Source organism: Chrysochloris asiatica, unplaced genomic scaffold (genome assembly GCF_000296735.1).
Source record: "Chrysochloris asiatica unplaced genomic scaffold, ChrAsi1.0 scaffold00188, whole genome shotgun sequence".
Lineage (NCBI taxonomy): Eukaryota > Metazoa > Chordata > Mammalia > Afrosoricida > Chrysochloridae > Chrysochloris > Chrysochloris asiatica.
The window spans coordinates 3,036,980-3,052,116 of record NW_006408706.1 but is presented as its reverse complement, the minus strand read 5'-3'; the positions used below and the strand labels follow the sequence as shown (position 1 = coordinate 3,052,116).

The 15,137-nt window shown below is 37.8% G+C and overlaps 1 protein-coding gene across 1 annotated transcript in view; it reads right to left on the bottom strand.

Moving 5' to 3' along the window:
- The window catches only part of ANK2 (ankyrin 2, neuronal), a 514,556-nt gene that overhangs the window by 55,790 nt on the left and 443,629 nt on the right, over positions 1-15,137 (bottom strand). The window contains exons 27-31 of the mRNA XM_006872258.1: positions 10,478-10,702; positions 8,700-8,798; positions 7,556-7,710; positions 4,102-4,313; positions 3,603-3,807 (exon numbers count right to left, since the gene is read on the bottom strand). Coding sequence (XP_006872320.1) covers positions 3,603-3,807; positions 4,102-4,313; positions 7,556-7,710; positions 8,700-8,798; positions 10,478-10,702 — 896 coding nt within the window. The remainder of the gene's footprint in view (positions 1-3,602; positions 3,808-4,101; positions 4,314-7,555; positions 7,711-8,699; positions 8,799-10,477; positions 10,703-15,137) is intronic.

Here is a 15,137-nt window from a genome sequence, read left to right as displayed (position 1 = left end):
CTTTGCAGTTTCAGCTGTGCTCACCAGTGTATCCCCACCCACCCTTCAAAATGACACATTGAAAACAAAATGACTAAAAGCTACATGTTAAGTAAGAATGAGTAACAGCACTTCACAATAATAACATGCTCAAAAATGGCACTGAAAACAGCAGATACCACCTCTCAAGGAACTACATTGAAAGGAGGTTGTATTTCTACTCTGGCCTGACATTCTGAAATCTTAATTATAATGGCCAAGTCCTGAAGACAATGTTGAATTGTATGTAGTTGATTGATTTAAAAGATCCTTTGACCAGTCAAGGAAATGAACACTTGGTTGAAATAATAGGTAATTCAAATATTCTTGAACTTCATAGTTTATGTAATTATTATCATAAAATTATTTCTCCTCAATTTATAATTGTTGGTGAGTGCCATTGAGTCGATTCCAACTTATAGTGACCCTGTATAGGATTTCTGAGGAGTGGCTGGTGAGTTTGAACCACCAACCTTGCAGTTGAAACCAACCATTCAGTCTAGCGCATTAGCTCACAAAGCTGGCAAAAAAGAAATGTTGGAAAATATCAGAAAAAGAGTAAATACTGCAGGCTGAAGGAATAAATAAATGAGTATCAGAGGACGGTCTCTATACCCAAATAAGACTTACAATGACTACTTACCTTCCATAGCTACTGAGAAATTAAATTGACATAGGTAAGGGAAAACAAACAAACATACCAAAAAACAGTCATAAAGTACTGTTGTTGTTGCTGTTGTTGTTGTTAGGTGCCATTGAGTCAGTACCGACTCATAGTGACCCTATGCACAGCAGAACAAAACACTGCCCGATCCTGGGCCAACCTCACTACTGTTGTCACGCTTGAGTCCATCGATGCTGCCACCTGGCCAATCCATCTCATTGGGGGTCTTCCTCTTTTTCTATGACCCTCCACCTTACCAAACATATCATTTTCCAGTGACTAGTCCCTCCTGACAACATGTCCGAAGTACGAGAGATGAAGTTTGGCCATCTTGGCCTCCAAGCAGCACTCTGGCTGCGTTTCTTCCAACACAGATCTGTTGGTTCTATGGGCAGCCCATGGCACTTTCAATATTCTCCTCCAAGAGCACAGCGTTTGGTATGGATAACATCTCAATGTAAAGAAAACAAAAATCCTCACCACTGGACCAATAAACAACATTCTTATCAACGGAAAAAAGATTGAAGTTATCAAGGACTTCATTCTTCTTGGATCAACTATCAACACTCATTGAAGCAGAAGTCAAGAAATCAAACAACTTATTGCATTAGGCAAATCTGCGGCACAAGACCTTTTGAAAGTGTTGAAGAGCAAAGATGTCAGCTTGAGGTGTGCCTGACCCAAGCCATGGTGTTTTCAATAACCTCATATGCATGCAAAAGCTGGACAATGAATAAGGAAGACCGTAGAAGAATTGATGTTTTTGAGTTGTGGTGTTGGAGGAGAATATTGAAATAAAGTGCTGTAGGAGGAATATATGTTGAGATTTTAAAAACCTCTAAAGTTTCTTTAAGAATGGAATGAGTTCTAAACAGTCAAGAAGCTTACTTATTAAACCTTTAAAATATATATTCTTAGCAGAACTATGTATTATGGTGGTGGGTGGTAGTTGTGTGCCCTTGAGTCGATTCTGGCTCATAGTGACCCTGCATAGTTTCCGAGGCTGTAAATGTTTATGGGAACAGAAAATCTCATCTTTCTTTCACAGAGCAACTGGTAGACTCAAACTGCTGACCTTTTGGTTAGCAGCCTAACATGTAACTACTATGCTACCAAGACCCCTACTACATAATATAACATAAGCAAAATATATACAAAAAATTATGTTTTTTAAAAAGAAATCAATTTAGGGAATTGTTTAGTTCAAACCCATATTAAAACATATTATTGTTGTGTTATCTAGTTGGTTCCGATTTATAGCAACCCTGTATAGGGTTTCCAAAGAGTGGCTGGTGGATTTGAACTTCCAATCTTTTGGTTCAAACAGACCTTGAAGTCCTGTGCTTATCCTACAGTGCCACACCAGGTCTCCATAAATGGATCAGACTATGTCTACACCTTTTGAGTGTCTTCACTGATAAGCTACAAGGACAAGGATTGACTTTTGTGCTTCTGTATTATACATCATGTTGTTGTTGCTAAGTGTCATTGACTCATAGTGACCCTGCATAAGGTTTCCAAAGAGCAGCTGGTGGGTGTGAACCACCAACTTTGTGGTTAGTAGTTCAGTAGCTACCATACAGCACCACACCAGGAATCCATTGTACCTTATAGAAGGGATAATACACCCATGGATCAAACACTATGAGAAAGACAGCTAAGGAATGCTAGGTGATAATCAGGAATGAACAAGTGTGAATGAGATCATCAATAAATCATGTGATTCACCCTATACTCATTTTAGTTCATATATGCTGTCATATCATTAAATTTATGGGATAAAAATCTCCCTTTTTCTTCCCCTTGTATTTATGCAGTAATGAGGGGAGAATTATAAAAACAGTAATACAACAGGGTGAACATTTCTGCCTGTGCAAAGGAGACATTAAAAAAAAATACAACCTAAGGATATAGAAATAACCAAAGACGGTTATTATTCCTATCAACAACAGTATGAATATTTACTGAATTCCAAACCATGCAGCTATTGTTAAATTGGGACATGTGAGTTGATTCGCTGGATTGCAAAGTTGGTTTGAACTGAAGGTCAGTGGTCAAGCTCACCAGATGCTCCTCAGAAACCCTATAGAGGATTGTTATGGGTAGGAACTGATTCTACAGCAATTAACAACAACAACAACAACAACAAAGCACTGTGAGGTGTGGCACTAGGGGTTAGTGCACTGAACTGCAAAGTCAATTTAAACCTCAAGGTAGGCAGTTCAAGCTCACCATCCACTCCTTGGAAACCCTATACAAGGTCACTGTGGGTTAGAACTAACTTAAAAACAACAACAAAAGCAGTGTGTATTTTTTATCTCCCATGATGTGCGGTATTACGCAGACAACCAATGTTCTGGGAATGCCTTTCTAGAGTCTGGTAGTTGCCTGCAAGCTACTATAACTACCAATTGAAAAGATCAAATATGAGTTAATTATTAAACATATTTACTTTGTCTTTCTAAAGTGAGTTCAATTAGTCAAGACATAGCCAAATCCCCGAAAGACAGGTTTGGCTTAAAGACAGCTTCTTTAATGATGACTTGAAGCCTGGACTTGGAATTATGAGCATATGTACTTGAATTTGAGTTTCAACTCTGCCAAATTCTCATGGTATAAAGACTTCCTTCAACCTTGGCTTTCTTAACAGCAAAACTAGGTTAACATCTGTTTATGGCATAATTATGAAGGTTAAAAATACAATGTATACAAAATATCCAATGTTTGGCATGAAGAGTTTATTTAGTAAATATTAATTTATTTCTTTTCATCTTACAGTTCTCTAGTTAATTAGAATTCATGAATTCCCACATTAATAAATATATCTGTGTAGGCATTGTAGGACAGATGTAATTTAATATCTACAATTATTTTAGCTTCTTCTTTCAGTACTTTCTACTGACAGATATATGTGACTTACCTGTTATACTGCATAGTAATCTTAAGGTTGGTGCATCACCCCCAAAACCATTCAACATGACATCACTTGCAGCTTTGGGTACAGGAATGGTCATGGTAATTGGCTTGTGGAATTTTCTTCTTCTAGGTTCCAAAGTGACTATAGGGCTGAAGGTAGCTTTGTTGCCTAAGATCTTCTTAACCAGTTCACTGTGCATAGGTTGAGCCTTTTTAAAAAAAGAAAAATTAAATCATGTATCATAATGTGACATTTCTTACCCAATGCATTTCTTTTTATCTCATAATTCATTTTGGTGGGTTTCAAAAATAGAAAGCACAAGTTTAGTACTATTACTAAATAGTCACATAAAACTTTATGAGCATAATAAGATCACCAATAGCAGTTTTTGCTCAACCATGAAAAATTTGACCTTGTAACCATTTGCTGTCCACTTACAAGACAATTTTAATTACTGGAATGATATTCAAATTGAGATAATTTACTTCCAACACTAGCATACCTGTAAGCCTACACGGATCCGTTTGGTTAGTGCTCCCTCTGGGAAGACAGCCTGCACCTGGGGTACCACTGTGCTACTGAGCACTCCTCCTTCTGGACCAATCAGGTTACTGTCCTGTTTGACACGAGACACCACTGCAAAGTACTGTGGGAAGTCACGGGTGATGATGCGGCAGATTCGTTTCTTTTCTAGATCTTCTGGGCTATCCAGCACTGAGACAAAAAATGACCCATCTTCATATAGCAATGATGTGCTTCTGAAAGCATTCTAGTAAGCTTTAACCTCATTGGCATAGTGAACAGATGTAGTAGAAGAACTCTTTTTTAAAAACAATACAGAGATTTAGAAAGCGAGGCTATCCTAAATGCACACACTAACACACAAAATAGGCACACAAAAATAATCACACAAAAGGACAAATATTTCATGAACCCATTTATGTGAAATATTTAGAGTAGGCAAGTTTATAGAGACCAACATTTATTAGTGGTTACCAGGTGGTGGTGGGGAGTAGCAGGGGAGGGGGCTCACTTCTTAGGAGATACTTAGGGTGATAAGAAAATTCAGAAACATACAATAATAATAGCTAAACAACATTTTGTTGTTGTTAAGTGCCACCGAGTTGGTTCTGACTCATAATGACCCTGTAAAGTATTTCTGAAGAACGGCTGGTAAGTTTCACTTATAGACATAATTAATATCTCTGAAAGGTACATGTGAAGAATGTTGAAATGGTGTATATTTTATTACATATTTATATACCATAATTTAAAAAATCAATCATTCAAGACCTGTCAGTATTTCATGTGCATTTTTCCTTTAGTACTGAAATCTAGGACTCTGGTGTGGCACTGTAGGGTAAGCAATAGACTGCAAGGTCAGTGGTTCAGACTCACCAACGGCTCCTCAGAAACCTATACAGGGTCACTATGAGTGAAACCAACTCGAAGGTGCTTAACAACAACAATGTGAAGGAAAAGCTTCCAGTTCCAATATTGTAGGGCTGCCATCTTTGTAAATGAGGAAGTATGAGGGCAAACCTGGAATGAAAATGAACCTACTCTATACTTAGTTCATGTGATAAAGAGGAACTTGTTCATGCATTCCCTGTCTTTTAAAACTTCAATAATAGCTCAATGACCAGTTATTGTGGTTTTAAGAAGTAATATGGTCCTTTTGGTTCTCAAGGAAATTGTGTAGGAATAGAAAAGTTTATTTTGGAAGTGCAAGGTTTGTGTGTTTGATCTAGTGGGCTGGCTGTCCAATATAACAACTGTCAAGATAAAAAAAGATCAGTGATTATGAACTTAAAGTTTAAATACTTACCTGAAACCGTTAACTTACCAAACCATCATCTAACATCAAAAAGAATGGAATCCTAGACTCTTTATAAATCTTGGCAATGCCAAAAAATCATAGTTGCTTAAAAATATAGGGAATTTGAACTAAGTGAATCACTGACATTTTAAGGAAATATGGGATGTTGTTCATATTTAGAAATCATTTATAACTTATTTTAAAGGCAGTAACAGTAACTATGGTTTTCTTGACTGTTGGGCATAAGTAGGTAGAGAAAACAGATGTTTCAGGATCTGCTCATAAATAATTGAAGAGTTGAGGTATTGGAAAATGATTGCATATACATATAAAAGGATACATTTCCAAATATGCAAGCATTATATATAAATCTAATTATTAATTTTAAATGAGCTTTTTATATACATAGAAAGTTCAAGAGTGGGTCCTCATTAATGATCTTGCCTGTGTCTATCACAGGTAAATATCTGAGAGGAAAATATCCTAACCTTAAATGCTGGAAGAAGAAACGGTTCTGAGAACTTGAAGCATCTAAACATTGCATGGAGTTCCTGGGTGGTGCAAACAATTAACTGGGTTCAAATCCACACAAAAATACCTCAGGAAAAAGGCCTTGTAATCTACTGTTAAAAAATTAGTCATTGAAAACCCTATGGAGCATAGATGTACTCTAACACACAGTGGCCATGAGTAACCCTGAGTAGAGATCAACTCAACCATGCTACTGCTATTTTTACCTTCACTGAAAGATAGTGACCTACACATCTGGAAGGCATGTTTTCCTCCATTCACTCATTGGATAAATTAAGCTTGGCATCAGACCTCAAATAAGACGCAGAATGAAATGCTAAGGGGGCTGATGCCAGACATAAGTCACACTTGAATCACTACTGTGAGTAGGTCTGGAAGACTGGTAAACATTCTAAACAACTATGTTGTTTTTGAGCATCCAGCTCTGTATAAAACTCGACATGCACTTGACATTTATGCAAAGTGCATTTTTTTCCAGTTACTAAAAGGGAAACAAGGCTCCTAGTGTTAGACCAGGACCTTTTCAGTGTGCAATCTATGGAGGCCTGACAATGAGCTACTTCTCTCAAGTCAAATGTTTCAACCTGTGAAGTGGTTTAAGGGGCCTAGCTTGATTTGGAATTTATAGAGGAGTCCTGGTATGGCACTGCAGGGTAAGTGCTGAAACTGCAAGGTGGGTTTGAAATGCAAAGTAAGCAGTGAAAACCCACCCAGTTGCTCCTCAGAAACCCTATATAGGTTGCTATGAGTCAGAACCAACTCAACAGTACTTAACAACAACAACAAACGCCCTAATGAGAAACTGAGATCTTCAACTATAAATGTATCTCTGTGTGTGAAATTCAACCCTGACGAACTGTTTGAATTATAGGTACAAGTGTAAGTAAATGTAGTTTGCCTGTCTTCTATTGACAGCACTTAACAACAACAACAATTCATAGAAATTTATAAATATGTTTTATTTTCCTACAATGTATCAGTTATGGGTTATGGGTAACATATAAGTTTTTCAGTAGAAAAGCTTTGCATTTTGTATCAGTATCTTGGGCGTTTGTTGTGTGTTTTTTTTTTTTTTTGAAATCATGGATTTATCATTTGGACTCCTGGTGTGGTGCTGTGGGTTAATGCGCTGGACTGCAAGGTTGGTTTGAACTGCCAGATTGGTGGTTCAAGTTCATTAGCTGCTCCTTGGAAACCCAGTACAGGGTCCCTATCAGTCAGAATTGACTTAACGGTACTTAACAACAAAAGTATCAATTTATTTCATGAGACAACAATATCACTTCTATGTAGCAATTTCAGTTAAAAAAAGTTTACACTAAAGATCAAGGCATGCTGTCTCTTCTTATTAAAATGAGAAATCTGTTATCTTGAAAGATTTTATTCTCCTGAATGTAACGGAAGTAAGATTAGGCAAATATGCTGCGCGCTTCCATTTATTCCCACGGGAACATAGCAGAATGCCTGTTGCGGTAAAAGAAAGTGATAGACATGTCCACAAGTATACACACAGATAGACACACATCCCCCTCAGCCATAGGAAAGCAACATAGTCAAAGTAACGTTTGTGCTCCCACTTTTGAGTTCATTAAAACCCTTAAGGTACCTTCATCCATGCCATTGAGGATTTCATTCAACTCGTCTTCAGTGTATTCACAGAAATGCTCTTTCCAGCTGTCGCCATTCTCACTGCGCAGGACCACTAGCTCCCGCTCCTTCCCTCGAAGAGCCGCAAAGTGAGGGATCTCCACAATCACAGGCCTGACATAGCAACGCAGAATATTTATTGTGGTAAGAGTTACCCAACATCAAGACAAGTACCTCAACTCTGTCTGTTACAAAGTGACCTGGAATTCTTCCCTTTCTGGGGGCAGGGACATAGCGGGCCATCCTCTGGAGCTCACTGGCTAGCAGACGGTTGTGTAGTAGCACTTCAACTTCAGGGGCACCCCTCCTGAGGTACATGCTGCTATCTTAAGCCAAATGATGTTTCCCTGTGAGTGCATGTGGCATTCTGGAACGTCTCCTTTGATAAATGTAAGCACATCACATTTAACCAAAAAAAAAATGTGCATGCAGATCTATGATGTGTGCCAATCTTCTGCAACATTTTCTATATGGTGCAAAATGACAAAATGGCTTATGAAGGAAAATGGCTTATATGTTGCATAATTTGATATGTTGTCAAGGAGATATCAGAAATGTTGGCTACTTGTGAACTACAGAACCATGCACTCATGATTTTTGCTTCTGTTTTCATCATTCAATAAGACAATAGGCATGTGTACACAGTGTGCCCCTCACCAGTCATCTCAGCAGACAAAGCAACTGTGTCCAATGCCTATTGTATTCAGGATCCAGCACATGCACCGCCCTGCTTTTGTTCTTTTCAGGTTACATTCACCCTCAAAATGTTCAGAGGCTTTTGATTTTGAGTCCAGGTTGCTTTGATACAGACTCCAAATTCATCATCACGACATCAGAACTAGCACGTAGTACAACTAGGCAGATTTCATGCTTAAACAAAAATGAAGGTCACAGCACTTTAAGGGAAAAGATATAAAAACACTCAAAAACAAAAGTCACATACCACAAGGGTCAGAAATGGTCCACTAAAGATAGGCTATACAGAATTTAAATCATAGAGAGGGACATGTCATGGGCACAATGACAAAAAGAGAAATCATATTGCAGAAGAAGGAGAAGAATGGGGGGCCAGCAGCCATCAATTTGTTTTAAGTCACTCCTACCCAAGGAATTTGGTTCCAGGAGGCCCCAGCTGAAGGATGCGGCTGACCAAACTTTCTCCCTCATTAAGTGGGGGAGGAGCCGTTGGCAGGTGAAGTTTACTGAGTACATCCAAAGCAGCAGTGAAAGAAAGAACATAAGTAAGCTTCAGGTATGGTTTTCCACAGAACCCCAGTGTCACCAGCTGAGCAACAGGGTGAACTTTGGTTTCTCACTGCATTTGGTTCTGCCCCCTCCATTGGTCACAAAGAGCAAGGAACCGAGACCCAGAGTGTACAATGGAGGCGCATCTGTGGAAGGAGAGCTCATAGCTGTCAGATCTGTCCCTATTTAGTTTCACTGCCAGGGCACTAGCAAAAAACCACAAAAAAATTAAATATATGCTCCATAGGAACGACAAAGCTGTTGGGAATATAACAAAAACTCTGACTCTACACAGAGGCCAGATGTTTTCATGGATAGTTCTCAACAGAGCTGAAGATTATTCAAAAGCCTAAAACTACCAGTGCAGGAGGGAAGGACCGGGGCTGGTGCAGAATGTGAAAAGAATCTCTGGGGACTTACTACAACCATTATAGAGTTTTCTGATGCAACCCAGAACTTCACAGGCTCCTTCTAAAGCCCTGGGCTGTCTGATAGGAGGACACGGAGGTGTTTTCTATAATTGGGAAATACTGACACACCCTCTCTCCGGTGTGAACGTAATTTGGAACAAGCTGTTAGTTTGCTCCAAATTAGGAGGCTTTAGAACTTTGCCTAAGTTCTAAAGTAAGCAATTTTATACATGATGAGACATTGGCAAAGTAAAAGACTTCATGATTCATAGATGCCTTCTTTCAGTTTTTCAAGCATCAAGACTCAATATGACAAGACTTAAAGACAATTGATTTGTTTCAAAACATTTTGAAACTTGTCCCCTCTACAACTTCATCCTTTTGTCAGTTCTGAGCGGTAGCTATTCATTTCTTGGCATGTTAAGATGCCACTCAATATAATAGCAGCCGTACAAACAAACAGGAGAAAGAGAAAGGCTAGCTTCTGCTCAAAATTGCTAAAATGAGCATTGAGTACATTAGTCTTGATTTTGTTGTCTTACTGCAAACTGCGAGTAAATACACCGTCAACATCAATTTAGTCACAAGATAGCAATTTTGATAACAGAAAAAAAATCACATAGATTGAAGTTTTGGATATACTATAAAGGCAACACTGATTGCCAAAGCAAAGATAATGATTTTGTTTTATAATAACATGAGACTGTATTTTCATGGGAGTAGTGCAATATTGGACTCCTGGTATGGTGATGTAGGGTCAGCACTGGACTGTGAACCAAAAGGTCAGCAGTTCAAACCCACCAGCTGCACTCACAAACCCTGTACAAGGGTCTCTATGAGTTGTAAATGACTCAATAGCACGTAACAACAACAACAACAACAACAACATTGTAGTATTACTTCTTTATGACTTCACCACTTATATCTTACAATAGGAAAAAAAAAAATACCTACCACTGGTAAAGTCATGGTTATTCACAGAGGAAGTCTAGCAGCTACAAATCCAAAGAGAAAAATAATAATTGACCTGCATGTTTACCTCATTTATGCCCTAAATGAGGCATGCAGGTGGAGTTAATCATTGAGGTGCTATTTCCTTTAATTCATTGAGTCCAGTCTTTTTTGAAAATGGTTCGACATACCTTTTCCTAATCCATCCTAGAGATCTCATGTAGAGGATACAAGCTCATCCGTGACAAAGTAGGAGGCTTATCAGAAACCCTTACCCAAGGAACTGAGCACCAGAAGGTCCAACTTCAATCAGGCGACTGGCTAGGCCTTCTCCTTCCACCATTGGAGGCATGGTTGCCAGTCTATGGCGTTTGACCAGTCGGCAGGTGACTCGGGTTGGGGCAGTACATTTCCGAGGGGGAATAATGATTCGGAGCCCATTGTGTCTGCATCCTCTCATAGCACCACCTCGGGCGTCCACCATAAAACTAACCAGGAAACTAAAAATTAAAATGAAAGATTAGATGTGTTTTGAAATATTGCAGTCCAGAGAAATAAGCTTTTTTTTTTTTTTCAAGTTAATTTTTTATTATACTTTGTTCTCAAAATATATCTTTTGTATTTATAAACATGTTGGCAAGGGGAAAAAATGTTTTATTAAAAATTAGTTTACCCTAACTTTTCTGTTTATGTTTTGTGGTGGTGGTTGTTTTAGACTTTACACTGTTTTTTTCTGTAACTGAAGAATTTTGTGGTTGTTGTTGTTGATAATACCAATATTAACTGTAAACTGTACATTTAAAAGATCTGATTTTTTTATTTTAAATCCATTTGATTTAGAAAGTGGAAAGAAATCATACAAAGAACATTGAAGATTACTCTTTTTTAAAAATGCAAACTCCTTAGCTTCCTGATATGCATATCCTGAATAATCTACATATGGAAATATATAAGGATAGAGCAAGAAGAAAAACCAGCTATTCTAAGTTAATTTAACTTGCTTTTTCATAACTGCATCTTGCCAGCTAATATATTCCTATAACTTTTCTTTTTAAAGATTCACAAGCCTTCTCCTAAAGTGAAATCCATACATATGAATCCTACTCCAACATCGGGCTTTTAACTGAGTTAATCCTAAAGGAAGAGGAAAAGCAAAATAGTTTGATGTTTTGAATAGAAACTATTTGCTTGTTGAAATGTGCTTTTTCGCTTCTTAAGTAAGAGTCTCTGCTTTACTCTTCTACTTCAGACAAAGGGAACAAGATAAGTAGTCCCCTTCTACTCTGTTTTAACATGAAATTCCAGAAATGAGGATCCCTGGCTCAAGTTCATATAGGCTATCTATAAACTGTGATTTTCCACAAATATGAAAAATCTTAGCTATCAATTAAGAAAAGTACATGCATCACTATTACTTTTGTGCTTTCTGACAAGGAGAATTTGGAGTGAAAAGGAGAACTGTCATCCAAGGTGATCTGGTTTGTCTATTAAGTGTTTGTCTTAAGTTTAAAGTTGTCTCCTTTGCGCTGGTCTTAACAGATCTGGATTCAGCTTAGTTTGAGTCCTTGTCACTTTGTTAGGCACTCACAGGCACTTACTCTGTCAAGGAGCAAACATTAAACTAGGCAATGTAATTGTTGTACACACATACATAGAGACGTAAACACACCGTGTGTATATACCCTTACACAAATTACTCAATGTTGATTGCATTTGCAATGTCTTGAAACCAAAATGGAAAGAGAGGCAGGTGTATTATGGATCGATTGATTGTTTAACCTGAATAGTACAACATCAGACTCACCACACCTAGATACTATACAGACAATATTTACAGCATTTGAAAGGCATTTTGTCAGACTGATTTATGGGACAGAAACACAATACATTTATGTTATTTTTCAGAGACGCAGAGAGAAAACAGCATCCTCTGCATAGCAGAACACAGAATTCAATTAGCATGCTCTTAAATAAAATCCTGTTGATAGTAATTAAAACAGATGCGAAGAAGCCCAGAGTGCCTGTCTGAAGCAGGTCATGCAGAATGAGGCCACAAGAAAAGGTGTCACAGTCTCTCCCACATGCAGGAGCCAGCCTCAACCTGCCATTCATCCCCAGCCCTCTAAGTTACATTGTATGGGGCAAAAACCAGCGAGTGAAGTCAATAGTTCAGTTCTGAAGTGTTGATATTTCTGGTCCTTGTTGATGTTTCTGCAGTAAGAAAATGTGAGCTCTTTCCTTATTACTAGTCTTTCCATATGAATTTTTAAGCAATTTCTTTTCTGACTTTTTAAATAATGTACTCGCTCACATGACTGAAAGAACTGGTAAAACATCAAAATAGTTATCCATTTTTTTTCTATTTTATTATTTCTATTTCCCCATGCTATTTTTATGTTGTGAAGGGACCCTCAAGTCAGTTCTAACTCATAGTGAAACTGTAAAAGTTTTCCGAGGAGTGGCTGGTGGGTTTGAACCATTGAGCTTGTAGATGGCAGTCCACTGCTTATCCTATAGTGCCACACTAACACTCTTTATTTGGAGTGTGCCTGTATTTATGTTAAATTTTGTTAAAAATATATAGGAAGACCTTAACTTAGTTTCAATGAGTGCTGCTTCTAACCTCATTGCAATGGTTTTTGTTCATATATGATTAAGGTTAATGCTTTCTCTGATTTTTGTCATCTTTTGTTACCATCTCCATTGCTGAGCAGAACAGGGGCTCATAAACTATTACATCTGTTCTATATTTATTCGAGTTATGGCTTAGTTGTTGTTAAGTACACTAGAGTTAGTTTCCATTCATAGTGACCCTGTATAGGGTTTCCGAAGCTATAAAACTTTGTGGGAGCAGAAAATCTCATCTTTCTCTAGCAGAGCAGCTGGTAGGCTCGAACCACCAATCTTGTGATTTGCAGTCCAGTGCTTATCTTTCAGAGCCACCGCATCCCCAGTGATGGTTGTCAGTGATTTTCTTTTGTGGTTGTTAAGTGCTATTGAGTCAGTTCCGACTCAGAGTGATCCTATATAGGGTTTCTGAGGAGGGATTGGCGGGTTTGAACTGCCAACTTGCAGTTAGCAGTCCAGAGCTTATCCTAGAGTATCACACCAGGACTCCAGTGATGGCTTGAAGTCTATATATCAAGTCTCCATCTAGAAAACCATGCAGACTATTTTCTAGAGGAATAGTCTCTAAAGAGTAAACTGAAGTAACAGTGTCTAGTGAATCATATGTTTGAGTGTTTTCCCTGATTTTATGTCACTGACAGCTCCTTTGTAAGTCTTCTTTTTGCTCCCACTTGCTCCATGATTTGCATTTCCAAATTCCCTTGCAAGCAATGTCTGATAATGTGAGGATCCTGAAAGTAAGGACACAGTTGCTGCTGCTTCTGAGATGCTCACAGTGTTAAGGTCAGGCATCACATAATGGTTTCATCATTGCTTGGAATCCCTTACTTTTCAATGAGGAGTAAATCATAACCATAAATGGGGTCATATAAATGCCATAATGGCAATGACCACGGTTCCCCCTGTATCCCTGAGTGCTTAGCAGGGGGTGGAGTACATAGTAAATCCTCCATAAATAAATGCTGAAAGAAGAAAATGAAAAAGTTGTGAGGAGACGTATACATTTATGTTTAACAAGGAAGGAAGAAGACTGAAATAGGAAGCAATTTAATTTTGAGGTCTCTGAATAATCAACCCAGTCGGACCTCCTTTAAATCACTAAACTCAAATATTTAAGCTTATTAAATAAGAAAACATTTGAGAAAGATCATCCTAATTAATGTTAAATAGTCTTCTATAAGCCTATTCAAACTCCAACATTAGAGACCTATATTTCAGAGTCCTGGTATGGTGCTGTAGGATCAGCATCGACCCTCTAACCAGAAGGTTGGTGGTTCAAACTCATCAAGCGCTCCTTGGAAACCCTATACGGGATCCTTGGTAGTCAGAACTGACTGGACAGCACTTAGTAATAACAATATTATTGCTCTGAGAGAGGTTTAGGAGAAAATGGGAAAATAGAGGTTTAGGAGAAAATAACCAAGAGTTTAAATCAACTAAAACAAACAGTTTTATTAGTAGTAAAAATTATAAGAAGAAACACCAAAGTCTAGGAAATCAAAATAAAATATGTAAAGACCAATGCTTCAAGTAGATAAATTTACCTTTCAATGTCTCTGTGTAATTATAGATCTGAAATAATACTTAAGCATTGTATCGAAACTCAAAGTAAATTGGAAAACTTAAGGCACAAATAAGCATAAATCAGAGAAAAGAAAAATTAAGTTCCCCAAAAAAAGACTTTGTGGTTTTTAACAATTAAAAGAAGTGGTATAGACTAATAAAACATAACAGGCACTATTGAGGGTATGTTCTTTAGAATGTGTATTTGTTATTCGTTTTCTACGATTATTGAGGAAAAGACACGGGACCTAGTCTATAAATGAAAATTTTTACATAGCAAGGACGTGCCTCACAACTTCAAAACAAATGATGACAGAGAGAAAGAGGGAAGAGAGCGAGAAAGAGAAGAGAGAGGGATGGGGGGGTGGGCTTTTGAGAAAGAAAGACCTTAAGGAAAAACAAAAATATAGATACTATAGAGCTAAATACTATAAAAAATACTATAGAGCTAAATGGAGTACTGATGTGGAGCTGTGGGTTAATCTGCCAGACTGCAAAGCCATTTGAACTTCAAGGTAGGCGGTTCAAGCTAACCAGCTGCCCTTGGAAACCCTATACAGTGTTGCTATGGGTCGGAACCATATTGACGGCACTTCAGAACAACGACATAAAGCTAAATATTAACAGTCAAAATTAATGGCAACTGTTAGTAAATGTTGTCAAAAAATGCTCTAAACAAATTAGACTCAAGGCATTTGCAGAATAAACAGTTGAATTTACACAACTACACACTAAAAAGTATTT